This window comes from Phalaenopsis equestris, unplaced genomic scaffold (genome assembly GCF_001263595.1).
Source record: "Phalaenopsis equestris unplaced genomic scaffold, ASM126359v1 Scaffold000567, whole genome shotgun sequence".
Lineage (NCBI taxonomy): Eukaryota > Viridiplantae > Streptophyta > Magnoliopsida > Asparagales > Orchidaceae > Phalaenopsis > Phalaenopsis equestris.
The window spans coordinates 265470-280714 of NW_018165007.1; the positions used below are offsets into that span (position 1 = coordinate 265470).

A 15245-nucleotide genomic window follows, 5' to 3' on the forward strand; every position below is an offset into this window, starting at 1 on the left:
ATTTTATATTATTATCATTATTATTATTATTATTAGTGCTATCTCGCACGTATTTTCTACCCAAACATGTCCCCGCGACAAATTGAGTGTCTCTTTTAAGTAAACTCGACGCTCTAAACGCGATCTCGTAGTCCGTTTTGTCATCCGGGGTCATTCGGGCCACCTTTTCGACTATCGAGTCAAAAATAATAATCTACATATTTTAAGCCTACAAATTTAAAGCCCGCACGCGAAATCGTGATGAAATGAGCTCCTTTTCCAAGTGGAATCGACGTTCCGAACCCACTCGTGCGGTACGTTTCGTCATCCGGGGCCATTTGAACGAGCTCTCTGGTGATCAGGTCAATTCGAGCCAACTTCGTGCGCGGCGCGACGAATAATATTTTTCGGTTCGATCGGAATCGTCTAATGTGCCAAATGTTGACCGGCATTCACCCAAGCGAAATCCAAAGCCTTAGCAAAATGACCTCGATTACGTGCTCCTCAACACGTGTTGGTGGGTCCAAAGTGGATGTCTCGCGTTACAAGACTCAACACATGCATCAAGCAATGTTCCTTAGCGCTCGAATGGACATCCTATACTCGTGACTTAAAAAAAAACTGATGCCAACACTCCCCAAGTAGCAGGAGCATCAATTTTTTTTCCAATAAGTGTTTGGAATCGTTCTACCACTCATAGCCAAGTTATGGTTTCACTATGTTTGAGTCGACTCTACTACAAAATTTATGCCCATATTCATCCTAGACAACTCTAAAACACTTACGTCATTCGAATGACTATCCTGATAGAATAAGTAACTATCCTTTTTTGGCACAACTAGAGGTGAAATTACACATGGTTGAGTGTTCTTATGAACCAAGCATCGAACCATTAAATATGTAACTTGTTTCTCCCAATTCTCATACTCAGTTGGGAGCATTTACTGAACAAGTCTGTCTTGAGGAACTAACTTTGGTATTCGTGACATGCTGTATCTAAGAGGTAAACTGCCTTCCATGATAACTAGTGATTCTCACAACTAGCGCTGCCTCTTTTTTGGCATTAACTCCTCAGATCAACAATCTTTTAGAACAACCAATGTAAATCCAATTGGAGTTTCTTTCATGTTGAACAAGTCTGTCTTGAGGAACTAACTTTGGAATTCGTGACATGCTGTATCTAAGAGGTAAATTGCCTTCCATGATAACTAGTGATTCTCACAACTTGCGCTACCTCTTTTTTGGCATTAACTCCTCAGATCAACAATCTTTTAGAACAACCAATGTAAATCCAATTGGAGTTTCTTTCATGGGTGTTCCTTCGTTGTCGGATGGAAGTTGGGTCCTTCTCTGAAGTCTTCATCCTCTCCCATGTCACGTTCATTTTTTCAACTGCTCAATGTTAAGTGAAAATGATTACCCTCCTATTTTGTTAATTAGACGTAATATGCCTGAGGCTGTGACACTTGAGACACTTCTTTGCTGAGAGAGATTTGAGAGTGCAGAGGATATCCACTTTTCTCCACTCTGAACTGAATTTACTTTGAATGGGGTCGGTTAAGATATTCCATTGGTTCTCGATTTTGGGATTGAATTCTGCATATAAGGTGTTGTTATCACCTTGTAACATTGCTTTTTATCCATATTCAAAGTTTGGGTCTGTATCTCGAGTAGGGACCAATACAACTTTGACTATACTACGCTTCTAGTAGATGACCTCGATCCTCCAAGACGTCTCACTGTTGTGTGTTTCTCTGGTTCCACCAACTCACTGTTCAAGTTGGTTTGAATAAATTCATTTTTGTAATTATTCACAGAATAATCTCTGTAGTGCAAGTAGTGAAGTTTTATGAACATATTTTATTGGTAATACAAGTGAAGATATTTGTGTTGCATATCTCATTTGATCTTAGACTTATTAGTAATTTTACAATTCCTTTCCTACTGTCGAAGATGCTTCATGTTCTCTGTCAATAATGAAGCATTTTTTTTTTGAGTTTGGTGATTGCCAATTTAATTCTCTTGTATTAAGAAATTTATTCCACTTTTTGAAACCATTCGATAAATTCATCTGGATCCATGCGACCATTGAAATTCTATAAATCTATCTTTACTCCAATATCCCAACTTTTTTTGGTATTCATTTTCTTCTCTCAATCTGATTATTTACTGTAGTAGCTATGAGTGACCTCATTTGATTTCCTTTATTCAAAATTAGAAAAATTTTGTTGCATTTGAAGGATTTTCTACTGCATATCCTCTATAATAAGGTCCTGGCCTCCTCTTTGCATAATTCTCCTGTCAAAATTTTGAGAAAAATAGACTGAATTCTGAATATACTCGATGACTTTTCCCTTTGCTTTTTTTCCATTAAATAATAATCTTATAATCTATTTTAGGTACAAAATATTATGTATAATCTCTTTTAAGTAATTTAATAATACATATTCATAATCTAAATATTCAGCTAAAAGGGAAATAAATCATAATAAGAGGGGTCTGCTTCCAGTTACATGATCCAAATGCTATCAATCATAGCCTACAAGTAGGATCCGCGTCCTGATCAAAATGCTACCGATCATAGCTTACAAATAGGATCCAATACACGATCCAAATGCTATCTACCATAACCTACAAGTAGGATCCGCGTCCTAATCCAAATGTCACCGAACATAGCCCACAAATAGATTCTAGTTACACGATCCAAATGCTATCGATCACAACCTACAGGTAGGATTTGCATCCTGATCCAAATGCTATTGATTTTTCCTACGACGATGAGGACGATTTGTTCCCTGATCTTCACGCAAAATGTGTTGAAGTCGAGATGCCGATGCCGAGATTGCCAAAGCCGTCAGTGCCCAAGTGGTGAGTGTCGTCATAGGGTTTATTGGTTCTCCAAGGACTGAAGCAGGTGTTTCAGTAGTAATTCCATCGTTCGCCATTGTTGCAACTTTGTCTCCCCAAGATTTAGAAGCATAGGCAAAGGATAGAAACAATGAGTTTGTTATAAGTTAAAGTTAAGGCCTTTGGGATTTAAGGACATGATCGACTGCCGATGCTGTTTATAAACCATATCGAAGTGATGAAGGGAGAGCCTCTCCGATGATATTTGGGCGAATTCTGGGAGCCGAAGGCGATGCAGGCAAATAAATAATGGGACGATGAGTAAACGAGCGAGAATCAAGACAAAGAAATAGTTCTTCCTTCCCGTCTAGCAAGAAAGCCAGCGACAAGGGAGTCCTGACAGTTCTCCAATGATTATCGGTGGTTAGGGCAAAGATTTGACTCTTATATCATGCTAAAGTTTTGAGAAATATAGGCTGAATTCTGAATATGCTTGATGCCTTTCCCCTTTGCTTTCATTTCATTAAATAATAACCTTACAATCTATTATAGGTACAAAATATTCTGTATAATTTATTTTAGGTAACTTAATAATGCATAATTCTAATCAAAATCTTCAACTTACAGAGAAATAAATCAGAATAAAGAAATTGAAAATAATCTAAATAAGGAAGCTCCTAATTATAAAAAACTCTTAATGTAGCTGTTTGATTTCCGTCATTCTTGATTGATATCTCCTAGGTGGCATTGTAACATTTTCTTTCAATTAATGTTTTTTTTTGTAGCTGTCTGATTTCCGTCCTTCCTGATTGATATCTCCTAGGTGACATTGTAACATTTTCTTTCAATTAATGTTTTTTTTTTGAAATTTTAGGCTTTGAGTTTTGAATTGCAGTATGAATGATTTGGGGTATGATGTTTTTTTATTTGGGCGAATTCTGGGAGCCGAAGGCGATGCAGGCAAATAAATAATGGGACGATGAGTAAACGAGCGAGAATCAAGACAAAGAAATAGTTCTTCCTTCCCGTCTAGCAAGAAAGCCAGCGACAAGGGAGTCCTGACAGTTCTCCAATGATTATCGGTGGTTAGGGCAAAGATTTGACTCTTATATCATGCTAAAGTTTTGAGAAATATAGGCTGAATTCTGAATATGCTTGATGCCTTTCCCCTTTGCTTTCATTTCATTAAATAATAACCTTACAATCTATTATAGGTACAAAATATTCTGTATAATTTATTTTAGGTAACTTAATAATGCATAATTCTAATCAAAATCTTCAACTTACAGAGAAATAAATCAGAATAAAGAAATTGAAAATAATCTAAATAAGGAAGCTCCTAATTATAAAAAACTCTTAATGTAGCTGTTTGATTTCCGTCATTCTTGATTGATATCTCCTAGGTGGCATTGTAACATTTTCTTTCAATTAATGTTTTTTTTTTGAAATTTTAGGCTTTGAGTTATGAATTGCAGTATGAATGATTTGGGGTATGATGTTTTTTAAATTTATTGTGGGGTGTTTGTTTAAGTTATTTAAAATTTTTGGTTGGGGCATTGATGGCTACCCAAGTGATCTAGTGTTTGTTGGACTCTGACATCAGATGATACCGTTTTAGGGCTCTTAGAAGGTGTTTAGGAAGGGGATTTAGTGGGGTGGTGGTTGTGGAATGACAAGGGAAAGGTAAATTCGAGTTCGGCGATTTTTGGATAGGATTGTGGGGTGTGTTGTATTTCAATTTCTCCTGTGCCATTGAGAGGGGAGGAGTGTCATGGAGTTTGACAAAGTGTGGATTAGCTTCAGTGTGGTGTAATTTGTACGATTCTTTTCGTTTTCTTTATAGTGGATATCTTGATGTGGTCTGTCTCCATGTTTCTTATTTCTGTTCTTGGGGTTTTTGACATTAAATCTTATGTTTTCTGTGATTTTCATGTTTTGTGCACTTCTATTCAAAGTTTTGCTTTAATTTTTTTTAAATCAGTTTATCTAATTTACATCTCCGAAGACCAAATAGGATATATGAAACATGAAAATAAAACAAGAAGGTAAAAAAAAAGATAATGAGATTAAACCATCTATAGTGCTACCAACCATAGGGAGCCAATTGATTTGTTGGACTAAAAAAAGCATATAAATAAAAATTGGCCCAAGCTATTAGAGAAAATCTTTGTGAGCATTAAACATATTCCTCTAGATTTGATGTAGTTTTTGAAGAACTCATGTTACCATTTAAATATTTCTAAAAATTTGACAACTTGTTTAACAACCAAAAATAGACTTGAAACCAGCTCGAAAGACAATTTTTTTTTTTTTTGGAAATTATCTTAGGTAAAGTGAGAAGTTTTATGCTCAGCTTTTAGATTTAAACTTGCTAGCTTGAAGACGAGCTGTATATTAAAAGACCTTTTGGTGGACGACATTGACTGTGCCTATTGGCGCCGATGATTGTAGGCGGTGGTTGGGGGTTTCTGTTGGCAACGACTGACGAGGGGCAACGTGTATGGGCAAGCAAGCGACATGTAAGGTCGGGTGGGGCCGATGGCTGTGGTGGCAAGCCGTGGCAGCAGTGTAATTGGTGCTCATGGTTGATACTGCGGGTGCGGTGGCTGCCACCATTTGTAGTGGGAAATCATTGAAATTTGAAAAATTTCAAATGCACTTGAATAAAACTACCTTTTGCATTTGAAATTTGTTGCAATTTTACACGGAATTCTTTTTTCAACAAACCAAAGAATTAAATTGTTGAATCCCCTGCATTTGAAATGCAGTACACTCCTTTTTCAGCCAACCAAATTACCGCTAACTTCTGGTAATTTGAAATACATTAGTTTTTAATTGTAATATTAATTTCAAGGGGCAATTACATATTGAGTATTTAGAACATTGTTATTTATAAATCAAGCACCTTTTTTCATCTTTTTTTTCAATTCACACTCAAATATCAAAATTCATGAGAAAACCCCAACCTTTATTTTTCATTTTTATCAAATTCTCAATGATTTTGTTGTGGTACTCGTAAGTGCATCAGTTAAGTAGTTTAAAGAATAATCTTGGTGCTTAATTTGTGAAAATGAATGTTTTGAGTGCTCTGTATGTAATTATCCCTGATTTCAAATTCATTAAAATTTTGCGCTGCATTCTTTCTTCTACTATCCAAACACCAAAATTTATGTAACCCTTGCATTCCATTTACACTACACTAATTAGGGTAACCAAATGACTCCTTAATATAGTACCTAAAGACTATTCGGGACTCCATTTTGAAGAAAAAAAATATCTACTATATTTATTCATCTAAAAAATGTCACCATGAACTTAATGGCAAGTGTATTTTAACTCCTTGTTCAATGTCCGTTTTTTCTGTATGAGATTATTGATTTCCGCTTTAACCCATTTAAGAACTGCTAAAGAAAGGCTACCTGCATTCCCTTTAGATTCACAATTTATATTTTTTTAATTCTAAATCGGATATCAAGCAAATTTCAATTACAATAGGTGAGGTTTTAGTAGGGCTATTGTTGTATGTTTTGAAAACTTTAGTGATGCAAAGAAAATTTTCTTGCAGAGACTAGCAAATTCTCCTCATTTTGGGCAGATTAAAGTAAATTGTAGTTGATGTTAACTTTTAAGAATAATTGTATAACTACATTGAAATTAGTTTTCATTTATTGAGGCGAGCCTCCCGATTTTTATGTCTATTGTAATTGTTGAGCTATTTCTTTCAATGCTTTTATGTATGTTTGGTATGCTCTGTTTGTCTATCTGTATAAAATTTTTTAATATTTTTACTGCCAATTTGCTCTTCTTAAAAATGCTACTTTCTCTTAGTGGTGCGTGGCTACTTTCTGGTGAATTTTCTAGAATGCTTTTAGATGGCCAGGAGGAGGAAAATGGATGTTTTTTGCTGACAACATCAGGTATGTATGTGGTTCTTAAACAAGATGAGATCTTAGTTGTTCCTTTTCATGTGTATGCTATAATGGTAGGCCTTTTCTCATATGTTGAAGTCACACCCGAGTTTGAACTCTCATGATCAAGCATAAGATTTGGCAAAGGCAGACTATTCAGTCAGATATATCTCATTAATACACATCCTGAATTTTACTAATTAAAATCGACTGAGTAAAAACCTGTTTAGTTTGATCATTAAAGAATGTACATTTCCTTTCATATTTATTCAATTGATTTTTCCAAAGTTTAAATTGCACAATTAGGTATTGATGCATTTGTTGTGGGTGGTAAAGATTAAGTATCAAATTCAATGAATGACACAAATTAAATAATATTACATTGAGTTAAAATATGGAGTAAAACATATGATACTAATTGTTGACCTCATTTTTAGTGAGGTGTAGTTTATTCTCATAGAATTTAGGGTCTAACCATAGGATTTTCCTTTTGAATATCCTAGATAACTAGTGATGGGACCCACCTCATTTTAGAGATCCAAACTACTTTACTCTTTTTGGAGTTTCACATGTGTGGTTCTTGGCCTCTATCACTCAGGAAATTGGAATCGACATGAAAGAACTCAAATCTTCACAATTTTACTTCACAAATCTTCATAATCTCTGCATTCATAAAATCTTAGCAAAATTGCATAATCTTTGCATTCATAAAATCTCAGCAAAATTTCAAAATCTCTGTAAATGTCCGCATTTACCAAATTTCTTCAGCACTCAGCATTCGGGATAGGCTTTAACCCTACTCCCTTCTCAGCAATCTCAACATTCAGAATGCGCACCCGACTCTCTTCTCAGCACTCAGAATTCGGGATAGGCTTCCACCTTTCTCCCTTCTCAGCAATCTCAGCATTCGGGGTAGACCTCTTATCTACTCCCTTCTCAACCTGCTACCTCTTGGGTTGGATGTGAGTCCTTGAGCTTTCCTTCTCAATATAGTGAAATCTCAAGATAGTGAAATTTTGTCTATCGGTCTTTAAGTTTGATGTGAGTCATTGTGCATAGTGAAATTTTTTCTATCGGTCTTTAAGTTTGATGTGAGTCATTGTGCTTTCCATCTCAAATTGATCTCCTTACTTTTCTAAAATTTGAAACTTTTCCACAAATCGAAATCAAATCAAATCAAATCAAAATCAAAATCAAAATTTAAATTGAAATCAGAATCAAAATCCAAATTGAAAATAAAAATGAAAATTTAAATTGAAATCAGAATCAAAATCCAAATTGAAATTGAAATCAAAATCAAAAGAAAAGCAAAGCAAATCAAATCCATATTTGAAATTTGAAAACATAAATTCACAGCTCCAAATTAAAAATTCACTTGCTAATTCCCCAGTAGAAATAACCCACTTAATTCTACGCTTTGTTCTACGCGTGGTGTGCTCGCCCAACACACCACACTTATTGGGGGTTCATTTGTTGATCTCATTTTTGTTGAGGTCTAGATTCTTCTAATAGAATTTAAGGTATAGCCATAGAACTTTTCTATGGACTATCTTAGATGACTAGTGATTGAACCCACTTCATTTTCGAGATCCAAACTAATTTACTCTTTTTGGAGTTTCACATGTGTAGTTCTTGACCTCTAGCACTTAGGAGGTTGGAACCAACATGAGGGAACTCAAAAATTGTCCCCATAGGACTATTAAGCACTAGTGTTGCCTTATTCATAATTTGCACACTCGCACACATAAATGCCACAATTCACATCACCTGCGCCTTTATATGCTTCATAATTAATCAAAATTTAAATAAAATTTTGAAATGATCGATCACGAATTACAATTTTAAGAAAAAAAATGAATTTGATGCATTTTTAACTTCACTGTCAACGAAATTGCCTCGGAAGACCCAAACGACGAAATGAACTGAGCCGGTGCTTCCGGAACGTTAAAGTCACCTAGAAAGGACATTCATTTTGCTATGGTTCCGTGCACATATAGCAAAATATTGATGCGTTTAAGTAAAAAAAAAGAAAATACCTATTTAAAATAAAACTCACGCACATAATTCTTAATACACCCGGTTCTCCCTTAATTCCCCTCTCACGCTCGCGGCTCGCCCCTTCTTCCCAGTCGGGACCCAGGCGAAGCCCTAGGCTTAACCCACCCTAGCAAACTCTCTCTCTTCTTTGCGAGACTTCGGCCCGAGGTCCCCTCTGCACCGCCTGCTCACCACTTCCCCCTGCACCACCTGTTCGCCACTTTCCTCGTCCTTGTCGGCTTAGACTCACCCCACAGGTAAGTTGAGGTAAGTTCTTCCCCCCTTCTGGCCATAAAAACCCCCAATTGGGAGAGGTTTCTGGTTGTTGATGCTTTGGTGGAGGGGAGTTGCTGCTGAAATTTTCTCTGGGCTTATGCTTGCATTTTTTTTTTAGCTTGACATCAAGAGATAACCTCTTTCCCTTCCTTAATCACTCGGTAATCTTGCTTGCTTTTCAATTGCCTTGCTCGGTTTCTCGATACACTTGCTGATTTTGGAGACATGTAAGAATTGATTATGCTATACATATACTTGCTGAATTTGGTTGAGTTTAGGCGTTGCTTGAGGTCTTTCTAAATACCATTTGGAAGTTTTAAGGATGCTAGTTGGGAGGGGCTTACTTACTACTTTGGAGCTATTCTTAAGGGCTTTTCGTACCATTCAAGCGTTGACCTTCTAGATATGTCTGGAAATGATTACATGTTGCTTTAGGCTAATTGCGGTTTCATTTGAAAGGGCTTTAAACACTTTTGGGGGCTAATCTAATTGTTGTTTTGAAAAGAATTTCAGCATTTTTTTAGGATAACCCATTCGCTGTTTTGCCTCTCTGCTTTTGTGGTTTCGGAAGTGGGTCGACCTCTTCCTTTCCTTTTGTTTCGTTTTGCTTTCTTTGCTCTTGGTTGATGATTTGATTTTTGGTGCTTTTGTTTCAACATAATTGCACCTATATAGCTTATGCTATATATGAATCATCAAACAAGACTATACGATAGATGGTTTTTGGGGTTTAAGGGTCATGATGACAAAGACATCTGGTGATAAAGCGGAATAATGTTACATCCCCTTACCCAAGTACTTGGTGAAGGTATGAAACCTGACGCGTGGACCTGACGAGTATGGGGCAATTTATTCGCTGGCACTAGACTATCAATGACCACTGATTTTTTTAGGCTGCAGGTAGTCCTAGCTCGACAGTGTGATTGACATGTGACAGTATTTTCAAACAATATAAAGATAAAACAAAACAAAAATATATTTCTTACGAAACTAATACTTTTGACTGTTACAAGAAATTCTACTTTTAAATGTATGAGAAACCGTTAAATTTTGAATGATACAATTTAAATGTCTACTTTTCAGTTACCTGTATTGAGTAAGAATTGCCCTCCTAAGATTGTCTTATTGGAACTTTCTAGTTGAATGCTGGGCTTTATACACGTGGATGACCGATGGTTGCCTACGGAGTCCTTAGGGAATGATAAATCTTAGTCTACCCCGAACCTGAATTCTCATAGTCCATTTTGGTCTTTTATAGGTCACTTGTTTGTTTATTTGTCACTTTCTTTTACTTAGTATTTGATTCTTACACATATTTACACATGTTTGCTATGTTAGCTAAATTTTGTACTTATTTATTTTTTCAACCGCGCTTTTACTGTCCTTCCGTTCCTGCATTTACACACAAAATCTGCAGAGCCCCTAGGGTAGAGAACAGTAAGACATGCTAGGAGATATGCTACCATAGGCCACTGACCCAACAATTGCATGTACACTTAAACGGTTCCTGCATTTACACACAGAATCTGCAGAGCCACTAGGGTAGAGAACAGTAAGACATGCTGGGAGATATGCTGCCATAGGCCACTGACCCAACAATTGCGTGTACACTTAAACCTTAACACTTAACTGCTACGACATGGAGCACGACGAAGCCGCAACAGACGGAGGATGACGATCTACAACAACAATACAAGTGTAAATCAGCTAAACCTTTACTTCTCACATAGCGCGACATAAACAATACAGCTAAACCTTTACTTAGTTTAAGTAACAAGTCATAGGACTTCGAGATGATCTGCATAGCGCGACATAAATCCTCACTCTATCTTTTAGGTCTTTGCAAAATCATATTGTAGCGTGAAAACCCCTATGATACATAATTAGATGCTTTGGGACTATATTGAATAAGTCCCACCACTAAGGGGAGATGTCAACGTCGGGTTCACGACTAAACATTTATTACATATCGATATTGTTAGTCAGTTTATGTATTATCCTTCTGAAGTTTATATGAATGCAATGGGTCAAATATTACATTACTTAAAATAGTTGACTTTAGGGAAAGTGCTTATGTTCTCAAACAATGGTTCAGCTAGATATCGAGGGTTATATTGATGTTGATTGGGCCAGGAATATACTTGATAGAAACTGAAACTTACATTGGTACTTCACATTCATTAGTGGTTTACTGCGTGTTTCTCCTGTGATAGACATTGAAACCTACATTGGTACAAACACAAAATCCTTGATTTTTCTTATAGCACATGCAGGAAACGTTTTATTTTCCCTTCAATAGTAGAAGCAGAGTCAGAAGATCTCTTTGCGACAGGGATATATGGCTAAATTGATAATGGGCAGTGATGTTTATGTGAGTCTTTGATATGGGACCTGTATTTTGATAATGGGCAGTGATGTTTATGTGAATCTTTGATATGGGACCTGTATTTTTCACTGAAGTAATTTTAAAGAAAAATATGTTCTTGTATTTCTTTTGCTCTCCTTGATACTTCAGTGGTTATGTACTTCCATGAGAATTGCTTGGCACTTTACTTAACAAATGGAGACCTAGGGAGACCGTATGGCTCCTTTGCAAATCCTTGGCTTTGTTTTTCCAGAATTTTTATTAAGCACATCATTTACTGAAATTGAGAAATAACTTTGCTATTGTATCTTTTTCAGTACTTGACTTAACTGTCCAGCTTATTAAGAAAGGCACCTGGGATAATTTAGTCAGCGCACTTGTTGTGTTTGCTCTGCGATATATATTTGTTAACCACATGCATAAGCAGTACAAACTGAAGTCTGGGCACTGGAAAGTAATTTTGAAGGTATCGCTTAATGTCATTCTCTCCACTTTATTCCAGATCTAATCTTCTTAACTTGTTTTTGTTCATCAAATGACAATATGTAGTTTCTTTCACGTAAGGATGACTATTTTTTTCATTGTTTTTGCTTTATACCGACTTATTAGGGTTTATATGTTGAGAGCCACCTGAGGGTGTAGAATACTCTCATAGTGGAAATGAAATGAGAGTTGCATTTCCAATATACTGCTAGTGAACCTTACTTGTTTGCTTTGATGCATGTTCATCCTTTAGTTTTTTGAGCTTAACTTGGTCCACTATTTTAACCTCCTTAATATCAGAGCTATTGGTTTGACTACGATGGAATAGTTTTGGGATTTTGTAAGAAAACATAAGAAAAGATGGAATAGCTTAGGGAATTGCGGCTCTCATATGTATTGGAGCCTTCTTCGAATTTTGAACAAGGTTCAACTGCTAATGAGTAGATTATATGGGAGTTTCATGTGGTTAAGTGACTCTCAGTGCATGGTGATCTTGAATAACTTTTGTTTGAGGCGATTTTTTAGGTGGTTTGGTTTGTCATCGAGAGGGAGATTGTGAGATCCGTATGAGAGTAGAGAAGAAGTCTGCATCAATGGGCATGACTAGGTGCTAACTCTTAGCTGGCTGATGCAATTTCAGCTCTTTTTGAACATTTTGTAAGCCGCAGTATCGCAGTATAAATAAAAGGAAAATAAAAAATGAGAGTACAGGGAAGCATGCACACTCCTAACCTGCACAATCTTCTTTGTAAGATTTCCAAATGACTCAATTTCTAATATAGTTATTGCAATTATAATCTATAATGGATTGCATTTATTCCCCCACCACTTCTCACCCCAACACACTGACACTTAATTCCTGGCTAAATGCGTTAGAATTAGAGGCCTTGATGGAACAAATCTGAATATATGATGCTTATCGACTTAAAAGTAGTCTTGAAGTTTGTTAGACGCCTGGCATTATTTGAGAATTTTTTACATGAAATGTTATCGGCCTGCAGAGTTATAGAAACTGGATTTTATTTCTTGTTGAAATTCAGCCTTTTTTATTCCATTGGAAGTAACTTAAATTATTTTCCACTGTTCAAATGCATTATATTTTGAATGATGTGAAACTTAAACAACTGGTTTAAATTTCATTTTATTTATTTTTCATTTTTGGTTATGCATTTTAGGTAGGTATTGATTTATTGAAGATTTGACTGCTGAGGTTCTCTGGTCATTTAGCTATGCATATCTATGAAGTTTTATGTTTTTCGAGTTTGAGAACATAAAATAAACTTTTAGTTTCTTTAAAATTTAACATGGTATCGATGTATTTGGCACAACCCAACCCGAGATTTGAAATTAACCAAGATGACAACATATAGTCAGGCGGGAAACTAAAATTTTCATTTTATCAACAATTTAACAAATAAAAGAGTCACTAATCAAAATAAGTTTAAGCAGTGTATTTAAAATTACTTAGTTACTGGTTGGCCGTGTCTTCTATATGCATTATCTCTACTAACGCTCATCGTTAATCACTTAATTAATCTGAAAAAGTTAAGTTTAGAAATGACAGTGAGCTAAGCAACCAGTGAATACTTATACTTCTAAATTACAATAATACGATGGAAAAGAAAGTAATATTCTTGCTGGTTAAGTTTTTTAATAAATCAATATAAATATTTGACATATTATTCAATGAATCTTGCTATATCAATAACATATCAAATCATTCTATATATGTATAACCATTACAGGAGCTCATTCTAAAAAATTGTATCAATTAAGACACATCAATATCAATATTTTTTTTCATATACATGCACGGGTAGCTTAGTATTCTGCTACTAGTATCATAAAGGGATGACTTTATCATAATCAGTCATGCATATTCAAACAGTCCGTCTCTTCAAGAAATACGAGTTGATATGCTATTGATAGAGCAAAATTATCATAAAAGGGATGAATTTATCATAATCAGTCATAAAATTATCATTAATGTGCTCGTTGCATTCAATTCAATATACTATATATTTTATATATACTCCTCACTTCATCTCCTTTCTGTTCACTTTCTGACTCCTCGCTTCAACTTCCCCATGTTTGTCCCTTCACTTCCTCTTCCAACTCTTCATTTTTTGCCCCTCTATTTGGGTCTTCAACACCCCTTCCACGAGTGGAAAAAAGGGAGCTTTACAGTATTTGGCCTAATCCCATGAGTCGTAAGGATGAAAAAATATGAGTTGGATCAGGTATGCCACCAAAATCCTTAGTGGAATTGAGGACTCCATCCTTTCTATGGTCATATGTAGATTAACTATAACTTTATCCAACATTTTCTTTATATTATAGTATTTATAAAAAGGGAAGAAATATAACCCTCTACTTGCAAATGATCCAAGATTCGTAACTTAAGATTTATAGAACATCTTAATTATGCCATGGTTGATCAATTTCATGATTAGCGGGATTCGAGAAAATTTCCAGTACGAGAAGTCTACTAAAGGGATATGTACTACCTAATATTGAGTTTGGTTGGGGATGCGCTTTAATTTAGGAAGTTGGTAAGGAACAAATAGATGGAGGTGTCATTGAATTTAAAGGCTCCAAGCATTATCATGCCTTTATGGTTAATATTTTTTGTCTTAGGGACAATGTGACACGAGATTGTCTTGCTGATCACGGGATCACAAATCCAGTATTCATGATCATAAGAACTGTTTTTTTGTTCGCAAGTGAGTTGAAACACAATGTCTCCATGATCGCTGCCAAATTGAAACACTCGAATCTGTCTTGATTCAATTTTTGCATGATATGTTTTTTATTTTCAGATTTTTTCTTCGATTTTCTTTAATTTCAATTAGGTTTCCTTCTATTAGAAGATTATATATGTGTATTTTGCTATTTTGGGGACAACTGGCTGTTGTGTTTGCGTTTTTGAAACCTCTTATGTCTTTGAAATAATGTTATTCAGTGTTTAATCCTGCAACTTCTTTTAGAACTTAGGACTTTCATTTGCACTATATCTGATCGTGCAAATGCCCTAAAAAGATAGGGGGATTTACACCGTACCGTACAGTAATCTTGGAATCCTAAAAGTGCTAGGACTTATAATTGCACAACAGGGTTGTGCAAAAGCCTAAAGATAGGGTGAAGATTTACGTTGCGCTAAGCAAACCACCTCGAAGTCCTATGACTTGCCATTTAAACTAAGGAAAATGTTTAGTTGCTGTAGACTTATTTTGATGTTACAGATCTATCTTGAAGTTGCTCTTCTATATGTCCTGGTCGTGCTGCCCTCGGTGTTTGCTCCAAGCTTACCGTTGTAGCACCTTCAGATTCGATGCTAATTTTAAAGGTAC

General features: G+C 35.7%; 1 protein-coding gene across 4 annotated transcripts in view; it reads left to right on the plus strand.

The window, feature by feature from the left end:
• LOC110029360 overlaps window positions 1–15245 on the plus strand; it is a 136968-nt gene that overhangs the window by 68293 nt on the left and 53430 nt on the right. For all 4 annotated transcript variants that reach the window (XM_020731613.1, XM_020731614.1, XM_020731615.1 and 1 more), the window contains 2 exons: window positions 6655–6743; window positions 11730–11878. In XM_020731613.1, the coding sequence (XP_020587272.1) occupies window positions 6655–6743; window positions 11730–11878 (238 nt within the window). The remainder of the gene's footprint in view (window positions 1–6654; window positions 6744–11729; window positions 11879–15245) is intronic.